Genomic DNA, 12,509 nt, shown 5'->3' with positions numbered 1-12,509 from the left:
TTCTCAGAATAAAAAAAAGAAGTCTGTATTTCTCTCGATAGTCAGGTTTTGCACCTATACTTTGTTATTTTTTTTATACAGCCGCTTAACCTTTGCACTGGCACTTTATGCCACCAGGAAGAAAGGGCATTCCCCTTCAACTTCACAAAGTTTAACAGTTTAAAGTTTCTGGTAACAAATGAAATATTAAAACACACGTCTTCTTGTTTTTATTGCTTAGCTAAAAATAAACCTAGTACAGGAAGAATAATCTATCTATAGACGTAACAGTGAAAGAGTTAAAAGGCTTCTCATGCCATAACAAAAACATAATTTTGTGTGGAATATCTATAAATTGTTATTTACTGTTTTGGATTTTTGACGCAAAATTTGCTTCCATATTGATTCAGTTTCAGAGCCAAACTCGGCTCACAATACAAGCTGTCGTAATGTAAAAATGCTCAAGGAAAATCCCTCAGAAAAGACTGTCAAACATAAATTGGCTAAAGTAAATATTTTACGCAATTTTGTTGCTAAAAAAAACTCATTAAAATTAATGTATTGATTAATAATAAAGATTTATTGCACATCAGCCTCTTATTTGAATATTTTATTATTCATTTTTTATTACTGACCTTTCTCTAAATTAACCTGACGTTCTTGATGTCTGGCGTTATCTGCTGCAATTTTTAGAAGTCCTTGAATGTTTCTTAGTAATGTTTCCATGGAAAATACTGCCTGGCCCATGGTTATGGTTGCGTCATTCTGGAATGACACCCCTTGACTGGATGCAAGTCTGTCCGTGTTTGCCGTACTGCTGACGTCAGCGCTATCACTGTAGTCTGGAAACGATAATATCATAGTTAGCTATAGCTACATTTTATCTGTAAGAAATAGTGCTACTTAACAGCTACAACTATAATGACAAAATACAGGCTGGTTATAAAACCCCACACTTAAAATAATGGTATCTTAAAAACAACTTGTAAGAATTCTTAGGGGTATTACTGAAAATGTAGGTTCTATTCAGGAAAGTATTAACCCGGTAGAGTAGAGGTTTTAGCACCACATTTCTGCATACCTAAGCCACTTTTCTCTGAAAAAAGAATTACTTTTATTTTTCTTGTTTTTCTCCCTCTCTTTGAATAGTACGAGATTTGAGTAAATATGCGTGCCAGTGTAAAAGTCAATGGACACCGTCCAGAGCAGGTGATACTTGTATTTGTGTCAGTGTGAAAGTCAATGAACACTGTCAAAAGCAGGTGATGCTTGTAGTATATTTACGGATAGACTTATTTTGCTGTTTGATGATGGTCGAAAGCATATTGAACACCTGTGACACTTTTGGAAAACAAAATGTCACGAAGACCAACCTTACAAGGATAAACTGTAATGATAAAAAACTTGCTAATCTGTCAAAAAAAAAAGTTGAAACTTGCAAAGATACCTTCCAAAGAGATTGAATCTTATGTCTGATGTGAACCAGTTGACCCAAAACTGATATTCAGATCGTTTAGTTTTCTTTTATCAATCTGTACAGGTTATATTTTATTTATCAGTTAGTCTCCTGTGTATCAGTTGATTTAGAGCTAAGGACGTAATGTTCTGTTTTCAACAGTTACAGGTTATATCTTACATATCAGTTAGTCTCCTGTGTATCAGTTGATTTAGAGCTAAGGACGTAATGTTCTGTTTTCAACAGTTACAGGTTATATTTTACATATCAGTTAGTCTCCTGTGTATCAGTTGATTTAGAGCTAAGGACGTAATGTTCTGTTTTCAACAGTTACAGGTTATATTTTACATATCAGTTAGTCTCCTGTGTATCAGTTGATCCAGAGCGAAGAATGTTAAGTTTCTGTTTACAACAGGTAAAGGTTACACTTTACATGTTTGCTAGTTCGAAATTGACTGTACTTTAAATTCCTTATGTATGATTGATCAGTTTACCTTGTTCTCTTTCGTCGTCTTCGTCCAAGTCTGTATCATTATCATCATCGTCACAGAAATCATTATATGCTAGGTCACTTCCACTGTGTTCACCTCCTACGTGATTCGTTCCTGTAATTCCGAGTCTGCTACTGTTCTGCGATAGGTTTAGGGCTGGACTGTGGCCGTTGGTGGCAGCACCTGTCAAAAGAATTTTCAAATTCACAAGTTTTGCGAAGTTTTAAATTACAAACTATGTCCATACAAAAAGGAGTAAATTAAAAAGCCACAGAATATCAAACATCGTTTACTAACAGACTTGTGGCAAGGTAGGTTCAGTACAGTAATAATAAAAAAGAACACATTATGTGTGTAGCAGTTAGTAAAAAACCGCAGTAAACGGAATAATCTGTCACAAGTCTTGACATTAGAGAAATTAGTTTCGACACATTAATGTGTCTTCTTTAGTCTCACGTTGTCTTCTAGCAGGGAAAATGGACAACAACAAAACATAAAAAGAAGAATCATCCGTCGTTGATTAATCAAACTCTTGTTTAATTTCAACACCTCTCAAAATCACTTTAAGCTAAATAACTGTGTCTTTTAGGGTTGGTTGGTTGTTTGTAGTTAAGCGGAAAGCCACACAAAGGGCTATCTATGCTCTGCCCACCACGGGTATCGAAACCCGGTTTCTAGCGATGTATGTCCGCAGATATACCGCTGTGCTACTGGGGGGGATGTCCTTAAGGGGATTCGAAGTTCCGGGGGATCACGTAGACTTTGCTGACCATTTTTCCTACCAGAAGACACCGTGACACTGAAGAGGACACATGAATCTAATATCAAGACTTCTGACAGGTTGTTCCGGTTACTGTGGTTTATCACGAAGTTAACTAGTAATTCAGCCACTGAGCTGAGACAAGACAAATAGCTCCGTACTTTTAACTTTGTGCTACGCTTTTAAAATAACAAAAGCGAACCGCATGCTACAATATTTTGATACGATGCTTTGTTATTAAATAATCGTCTTACTACTCGCAATGAAAGACGCCACCTGTAGAATAAGCTAGATCTATCATTTATACTTAATAGGTCCGATAAATTTCTGTACAATTAAAATAAAAACCACTAGCACTAGTAACTTCAACAGTCGAAAGAGAACGCTTTGATTTGAATTTATACTAATCGTAGAGAGTTTGAAGATGGGTACATTACGTTCTTTATGAATTCAGGACTGGGAAATAACCAGTGGTTATGATATGATTTCCGCTACAGTTGTTAATCTTCTACTATTGACACTAAGACTATATTATACTAATCGTAGAGAGTTTGAAGGTGGGTACATTACGTTCTTTATGAATTCAGGACTGGGAACTAACCAGTGGTTATGATATGATTTCCGCTACAGTTGTTAATCTTCTACTATTGACACTAAGACTATATTATACTAATCGTAGAGAGTTTGAAGGTGGGTACATTACGTTCTTTATGAATTCAGGACTGGGAAATAACCAGTGGTTATGATATGATTTCCGCTACAGTTGTTAATTTTCTACTATTGAGACTAAGACTATATTATGAACACTAATACTTAATATATTTACCCCAGCTGTTTTGTTTTTTTAAATTCTATATAAGATTTGATAACATTAACCAATAAACTTAGTATTCCGAAAATTGTTTAATTTCACAGTATAAGTTCAAGGGAGGTCCAGTTCAATATACACTTTGATGAACGTGTGTTATTGGATTATACTGGTTTCGGAGAATTTCCAGTGTTTAGGTTTTTCTCATAGTGACTACAAAGCACATTCACACCAACAGTATGTTTGATACTTTTCACTGTGATATAGGTCCAGCTTATCTCTCTTTGGTAAACTTGTGTTCAGGGTTACTGATGAGTAGTGGAGTTCTCCGAAACTAGTATAACCCAATAACACACGTTGATCAAAGTGTAGATCTTAGACTTCAAGATTAAACAATTTTCGGAATGCTAAGTCTATTTATTATATCTGCTATTACAGCTATATAATGTGAAAAATTGAATAGTGGCCAAAGACACTTTTTCTTCATTTCACCTATCCAATGTATAGATTTTTCTCATAGTGACTACAAAGCAAGCTCACACCAACAATATGTTTTTATAACATTGCTCTCTCCTAGTTAGACAGTTGAACAAAAATTAACTACACTATTTGGGAGGGTTAACTTTTGGTTATGAACTAGCTAGGTTTGATAACCGCTAGTACTCAGTAAATATGGAGACACTCTGAGAACTTGTAACTAATGTGTAAAATTTAAACGTTAAAGTTAATTACCTAAACATGCTTATTCGCGGGTGCAACTATCTATATCATTGGCTGGATGAAGCCTTTAGAGGTCCCCATAATAGTTAACAACAGTGGTTACCCTCCCCCCCCCACCCGTGATACTTGAGTATGGAGGTATATCAAGCACTTCATTATGTCTATAAAGCGTTTATTGCCAGTTTATTAATACGTCCCAATAATGTAATTGTGCTCCATGTGTGCCATGAAAGTATAATTACGCCACTGTGTTTATTACAGAAGATAGGCTTTTATCGTTACATAATACATACACACATGGACTGATTTTCCCGTATATTTGAGCTTCCCACAACATTACCATCTATTTAATGTTCATCTCAAGCTAAAGATACTTTCGTTGTGTGAATTTTTATTGAATTTTGTATGTTGAGTTTCAACGTATTTTCATCATAGGCTCAGACATACATGCCCCCCCCCCAGATTGCGAACGTACAGTGCTAAAATCTGGGGTTCGATTCCACGCAGTGAACACAGCAAATAGCCCATTGTAGCTATGTTTTTTTTTCTCTTTTAATTAAGAAGTAGACACAGTTACAGATATGAAGAAACAGCACTTTTGTATCACCCAGGTCACTGGAAGTGAACAATAATAAACTATGTAATTTTTAAGGTGTAAATAAACACATACATTTACCGTTGAAGTAGTTTGGAATGAATAATAATAAACTATGTTGTTTTGAAGGTGTAAATAAACACAAACGTTTACCGTTGAAGTAGGTTGGAATGAACAATAATAAACTGTGTGGTTTTAAGGTGTAAATAAACACAAACGTTAGCCGTTGAAGTAGGTTGGAAAGAACAATAATAAACCGTGTGGTTTTTAAGGTGTAAATAAACACAAATGTTTACCGTTGAAGTAGGTTGCTTCTTTTATTGGATGGCTGTCGTATTTGTGACGTTTGTCTTTACCACCGGCTAAGTCAGAGCGTTCGTCTCGAATTCTGAAAGAGAATGGAAATTTAAAATATTTTTTTCTGGTAAGGCAATTTTAAAACATCAGTGGCCAAACTATGACAAGGTTCATCTAAGGCTCAAAAGCTCAAATTTTGTAACGTTAGTCAAATTATTGCTCTTACTCACAAAGACGGTTACTAAAATAGCTAATTAACTAATATTTCTCGCAATATTACTCAATTAGAGCGTGAAAATAGTGAAATAATTTTCCTCGTGAAGTTTTCTATATGAATTAAAACTTCCGTGTTTTTTTTTTCTTGACTGATGAAACTAATCCTGATAAAGATGGTATGTTGCGTAAGAGAAACATAGCTTTCACTGTCGAACGGTCGGTAATTCGCCACGAGCTAAAACCATAGGAGCTAAACATGTCTACTGCGGTGCCAGAAGTCGCCTCTGAAACGATACACCACTGAATTAAGCCCTGGGTTAAGTTTGTGGATGCTATACGTGGCGCCTGTGGGGCCAGGAGTCGTCTCTGAGACGACACATCACTGTATTAGCATATATAAATCGTTCTTATAAAGTTTGACCTATTTACTTCATACTAGCAGGATCTATTATGGGCAGCCACCGCAAGTTTTCACTTCATATCAAGATGGAGCTGAAAACGAGCATTCTTCAGATCTCCTGATATATACATATAAACGATAAATTATAACGTACGGATTAGTTTTGTTTTAATCCTCTTGATAACGTAGCAGTTCCAACAGGAGTGGTACAACACTGAAAAGCATGGAACTTCACTTTTGTTCCTGTGGCGGTCACGCGTAGCTCTGTTCACCAGGTTAAGCCTTCTTTATTGTTAACATTAAAGTGTAAGTTCTCTCAGTTAACAACACACGTATCTGGATCATGTGTAACCTGATTAAACCCGCAGGATCACATAAGATGGGTGAAATTTCGTCAATCATACACCAACTAAGTTACAGTGCCTACAGAGATACAGATGTATTGGCACTGAATCTTCTGGATAGCAAGTGAGGCGAAACTCGAGCAAAACGACGAGTTACAAGTATTACTGACGCTGAATCTTCTGTGGACTGGGCAACAGCTGACATGAAATCCTTGCAAAGCGACTAGTTACGAGTATTAGAAGAAAGGTACATAGGTACTGACACCGAAGCAGATGAGAAAAACTCTCGGAAAGCAGTTAATTTACAAATATGACAAGAAAGAAGTTTATTTTGTTTTAATTTTGCGCAAAGCTATACGAGGGCTATCTGCGCTAGCCGTCCCCAATTTAGCAGTGTAAGACTAGAGGGAAGGTAGCTACTCATCACCACCCACCGCTAACACTTGGGCTACTCGTTTACCAACGAATAGTGGGATTGACAGTCACATCATAACGCTCCCACGGCTGAAAGGGCGAGCATGTTTGGTGGGACGTGGATTCGAACCCGCGAGTCGAGCGCCCTAACCACCTGGCCATGCTGTGCCCCAAGAAAGAAGGTCAGATATTAATTCTTCAATGAACTATACCTTTCTAAGGTTTAGAAGTTGACAACGTTTAGGTCTCTATTTAGGGTCCTACACCTGATCGATCTCATAAAGACTTGACAGCTTAATTTGTATCTATTTTCTACAAAATAGTGTTAATGATACTAAAGTTAAACAAATACACTATTACATACTCTCTCTTATCACATTATTTTATACGTTAAACTAAATGAAGTAAAAGTAACGAAACCGAAAGTCATGAAACTGATGTAACTAGCTTTGTAGGTAATGGAACTGACAAAAAAAAATCCGTAACGAAACTGGACGAAACGAGAAAATGAATAAAATCAGGTTTAGTTCATCGGACGGAACGAAACTAGACAAATTAGGCTTTTATTCATAAAGTCTTAAGAAATAGGTTGTAATGAAAGTGAACGAAACAGATCATAACAAAAATAGAATAAAACATTCTTGAGCAGTTAATCTAGGTATGGTTGGTTGTGTTTATAAGAAACTTTATAACTACTGTCACAAAATAGTCTCAACCAATAAAGTTACTTATGATATATGCATTGAATTTTAGAATCTCCTCCTCCAAGGTTTGTAGGATAAAATAAGGTTAGAGCAATGAGGGGAGAAGGGAGGGACTTCACATACATCAATTATCTATTTATGTCTCTACATGGTAAATGTTTAAAATTATTCGTTTTAATAATGATGAGGATAAGATAAGGTTAGAGCAATGAGTGGAGAAGGGGGGGACTTCACATACATCAATTATCTATTTATGTCTCTACATGGTAAATGTTTAAAATTATTCGTTTTAATAATGATGAGGATAAGATAAGGTTAGAGCAATGAGTGGAGAAGGGGGGGACTTCACATACATCAATTATCTATTTATGTCTCTACATGGTAAATGTTTAAAATTATTCGTTTTAATAATGATGACGTAGTATACGCCGTTAATTTTTTTTCATCTGAAAAATTGTATTCACTGAAACGAATCGGTAGAAGATAAGGCTAAGGGGGATCAGTTTTTATTTTTTAGAAATCGTTAGTTGTATTATACCAATAAATTGTTAACCCTAGAATTAGCAGTGGAGTTCCATTTATACATGAAACTGATTTTGAATCGGCAAACTTGTTAGTTATGGAATACCTAAATGAAATTAACCTTAATACCATGTGAGGCACACCAAAAAATTGCCCTCCGGTGGGAGAGCAGCAAGTCTATTGACTTACAACTCTAAAATCCGGGGTTCGATTTCCCACGGTAGAAACAGCAGATAGCCATTGTGGCTTTGCTCTAAAACAAACAAACACAAAAAAATTAAATAAGGTATGATTAATATTGTAATTAATCCCACAATGTAAAATAATTCATTTTCACTGTATTTTACGAAGAAAATGAGTGATTTCACCCAAACAAAATGTACAATTGTTCAGTATGATATAACACGTGAATCCAACCGGTAGTGAACGGTTTAGAAAAAACAAACAAAAAAACGGTATTCTGCTAATTAAACCAGCCAAATCCTAGGAGTTCTATTCACCATTTTTACACCAGGTTTTGGATCTTTCTAATCCTTAATACCTAAAATGAAGCTACGGGTCTCAGGTAGACGGTGCGTTCTAACTCACAGAGTTGTAGACCGTTAAGATCCACTTTAGCCCTAAATTGTAGATTTTACAAATATTATTATAATTATAATCGTTAGTTTGACTAAATATTTTCTTCGAATTCATTTATTACGTAAATATTATTATGATTATAAACGCTAATTTGACTAAAATATTATCTTCGGATTAACTTATCACGTAAACGCCAATTCAAAAATCGGTAAGTTTATAAACATATAAATATATATATATATATATTTGACAATATCAAACATTTCTATTGTCACCTTAACAATTCTTAAGCATAATAGTGTCGCCCAGGCAACCACATAACATACGTATTACAACCCTGACAACCATACCATACAGGTATTAATACCCAAGCAAGTTCACCCAAAAACTACAAGCATTTTTACTACCGACAAACAACTGTAAAACAGATATATATGTAGCCCTAACTTAATTTTTATAAACGATAAGAAACTTACAAAATGAAGCAACAACAGTATATTTACTGTTATTATCTTTTAATCCCTACATCAGTTTCAGACAGTAACCGTTACAAAATCAGAAAAACTGTAATATTTCATACGTTCTTCATAAATACTAATAATGAGTACACTTTCTACAACACACGTTAGGACAATCTCCTTTTATTAATCACTGTACGTGATGTTTGAATTCATTGACCGCGCCAACACTGGATCATCAACTTAATGAAAACGTTAAAACATCTTTTCATTTTTCCAAAGGAGGCTTAAATCAATAAAAATCATTTGCTCTTCGCTCTTTCAAAGTTTTTGTCTATTAATCAGTCACATATTTCTGTGTTTACTATAACTTGATCAGTCTTTAGACACATATTTCTGTGTTTACTATAACTTTATCATTTTTAGTGCCCTTTGGTATTGTGTCTAAAGAGGTACAAAAGTCTGCATGTTGTTTGTTTTCCGGGAGGAGCCCATTTTCACTTTTACAGTGTATCAGAAGAGGACCAATGAGAGATATATGGTCGATCTTTAGAACACTGCCGTTTTATTTAATGACGTACTCTGTAGTTTGACATTAATGAAGGGCTTAATGAGACGAAAAAGGTAGAGGTCTGAAAGGGGTAAAATACATAGTCCGAGAGAATCCTCTTATTTGCATATCAATCTTGCATTGGGTTAGAGGAAAACTACGAAGGTGCAGGAATTAACGGGGAAAATTTAACGTTTCCAAGGAAAAAAAAGTATTCTGAGAACTTCAGATTACCAAAATGACAGCCTCTTCTATTAATGCATTTTCGTAGTTCATAACCGGCCAAGGGTGACTGGGTATATTTGCACAATTTCATGATGATCCGTCATTGCAGTTTCGAGTAATTAAGCTAGCTTGACACTTGGGAGCGCTGTAAAACACAAAACGACCAATAAGCAGAGCCTCTGTCTTACAAACTGCCACTCTGATGATTAATGTCTTCGCCGAGTTGAATTCCCTTTTTGTTGTCGACTAGGTCCTCACTGTAATCCATCATTCTGCCGGCTCATATTAACTGGCAAGCAGATAAAAATCCAACCAGAAGCTTAACTGTAAACTAGCCACTTTTTTTACTTATTTGTTTGATCGTTTTCTTTTCGACCCATCTGTCGAGCAGAAGGAATTTCTTTGTGATTGTTATGAAACTATTACAAATACAAATCGTTGTGATTGTACTAAAAAACAACACATATTGTTGTTAAAAAGTAATGATAAGAAATGAAACCTGAATTGGAGAAAACTCGGCGTTTATTAGTTCTTGTGATAAGTTGATAAACTCGTTTGTTCATTAGAATCACTTCTTTCTTTTGCAACATTCTTTAGTTTTCTTCATATTTCATTAAAACATAACAGAAAAGAAAAAAAAGATAAATAGAAAAAGATAAATTCTAATGTATTCCATAAAAAAATATTAAATAAAATCGTTTTGAAAGATTAGTAAAATAACATAATAATGGATATAAAACTCAGAATTAAACTATCTATTTGTTGTTACGTTATATGCCTTGTGTTATACATATGATATTATTTTTTAAAAAATGCCACTTTGAGTGAATATTTACCATAAATTTATTATCTATTTGTTGTTACGTTATACGCCTTCTGATATACATATGACATTATTTTTAAAAAAATGCCACTTTGAGTGAATATTTACCATGAATTTATTATCTATTTGTTGTTACGTTATATGCCTTGTGTTATACATATGACATTATTTTTAAAAAAATGCCACTTTGAGTGAATATTTACCATGAATTTATAATCTATTTGTTATTATACTAAACGCCCTCTGTTATATAGATGACATTATTAAAAAACATGCCACTTTGAGTGAATATTTACCATGAATTTATAATATATTTGTTGTTACGTTATACGCCTTCTGTTATATATATATATGTCACGTTATTCAAAAAAAATATGCTACTTTGAGTGAATATCTACCATCAATTTGTTGTTACGTTATACGCCTTCTGCTATACATATGACATTATTTAAAAAATATGCTACTTTGAGTGAATATTTACAATGAATTTATAATCTATTTGTTATTATACTAAACGCCCTCTGTTATATAGATGACATTATTAAAAAACATGCCACTTGGAGTGAACGAGGGCATTTACTTGTTAACCCTGCAAGTCTTAAGAAAGCATTTGAATTAGTAAGACAGATACCAGGTCATTACAAGAATTAGAAGATCCACTAGTGGAGAAATGCTTGTTAATCATAATGGCCATTAGTGTTAACGTCCTTTGATATTCCTGTACAGAACTCCTGCTATGCTTATGTAGTGGAGAGAAAGAGGGGAAAAAACATAAAAGAAAGAACGTCCCTCATCTGTCTGGTTCTACCTTGATAGGGATAATAAAAAAGGCTGCTCTATGACTAATACTAGGATTATGGAGGAGTGTTTTCTGTCGTATGATAATGAGGTTGAAAATACCTTTCAAGTTCAAAAGTAAAACCCTTGTTATTATTTTATGATTTGTAAAGGCAATAAACATGCCTCTATATATGGAATTACACAGAATCTCAAAGCAAAATTAATTCACTTAATTATGAGCCAGATTATTCTTTTCTTCTTTGTTTTTAGAAACAGAAGCTACAGTAACACCCCCTGTGCCAGTTTTTCGTAAAGCTAATTAAACGTACTGCAACAGCAAACAAGAACATGTATACCAAAGAACTGAATATCAGAAAGTTAAAGAAATGTTACGACTGTGGCACGTTTTCAGAGTGTATATGATTTATTACACCAATAAACATAAATAGACGAAAGAAGGGGCGGTTGGGAGTGGGTATGCTCAGCAACTCTCGCTTTGTTCGTTTCTGATTGGTCCATATTTGGAAAAAATATGCTCAGCAACTCTCGCCTTGTTTATATACAATCGTAATTAGATTACATACTTTATAAACAAATTAATATGCTCACTTCTGATTAGTAGCCGGGAGAGAACCAGTGCTAACTTTCGGTTCTGAATCCCAATGTCACCGTGTGGTATTTGCAGGTTCTACTGGGCTGACGACGAGTGGATTATTAAATAATCTAGGAATGTAAGAACCTTGGGTTACTTAAAACTGTCTCTATTCGTGCATTTCGATATACCTAGACAAAACTGAAAGCTCTGGCAGACAAGGAGAGAAGTGTGTGTGTTTCTTAAAGCAAAGCCACATCGGGCTATCTGCTATGTCCACCGAGGGGAACCGAACCCCCTGATTGTAGCGTTGTAAATCCGTAGACTTACCGCTGTCCCACCGGAGGGTCGAGGAGAGGATCTAAAGAACGCTACAAAATATCATTAAATTGTGATTACTTTATATCTCTTATACCTCGTTAATTATATTCTATACGGTCAATTTCGGTACAAAAGCAAACGTTTAAATTTCTAATCATACATTTTCTCTGTACGATATAGTCATCATAACTGAATAAGTAAATTCGTCCTTTGATAACTTTACGATCTATAAGCAACTTCATCCTACGATATCCTTATGATCTATAAGTAAATTCATCCCATGATATCATTATGATCTATAAGCAACTTCATCCTACGATATCCTTATGATCTGTAAGTAAATTCATCCTATGATATCCTTATGATCTATAAGACATTCCCAACCTGGGGTACATGTACCCCCAGGGGTGCATTTGCACTTCTCAGGGGGTACATAGGGGTCTGAGAGTATAGCCATGGTTTACACTTTACATGG

At 34.8% G+C, this 12,509-nt stretch overlaps 1 protein-coding gene across 2 annotated transcripts in view; it reads right to left on the bottom strand.

Moving 5' to 3' along the window:
* The window catches only part of LOC106478797 (dachshund homolog 1-like), a 118,531-nt gene that overhangs the window by 26,071 nt on the left and 79,951 nt on the right, over window positions 1–12,509 (bottom strand). For both annotated transcript variants that reach the window (XM_022382456.1, XM_022382457.1), the window contains exons 4-6: window positions 5,106–5,197; window positions 1,930–2,109; window positions 615–821 (exon numbers count right to left, since the gene is read on the bottom strand). In XM_022382456.1, the coding sequence (XP_022238164.1) occupies window positions 615–821; window positions 1,930–2,109; window positions 5,106–5,197 (479 nt within the window). The remainder of the gene's footprint in view (window positions 1–614; window positions 822–1,929; window positions 2,110–5,105; window positions 5,198–12,509) is intronic.

This window comes from Limulus polyphemus, unplaced genomic scaffold (assembly GCF_000517525.1).
Source record: "Limulus polyphemus unplaced genomic scaffold, Limulus_polyphemus-2.1.2 Scaffold250, whole genome shotgun sequence".
NCBI classification, from domain to species: Eukaryota; Metazoa; Arthropoda; class Merostomata; order Xiphosura; family Limulidae; genus Limulus; species Limulus polyphemus.
This window is presented reverse-complemented; position numbering and strand designations above follow the sequence as displayed.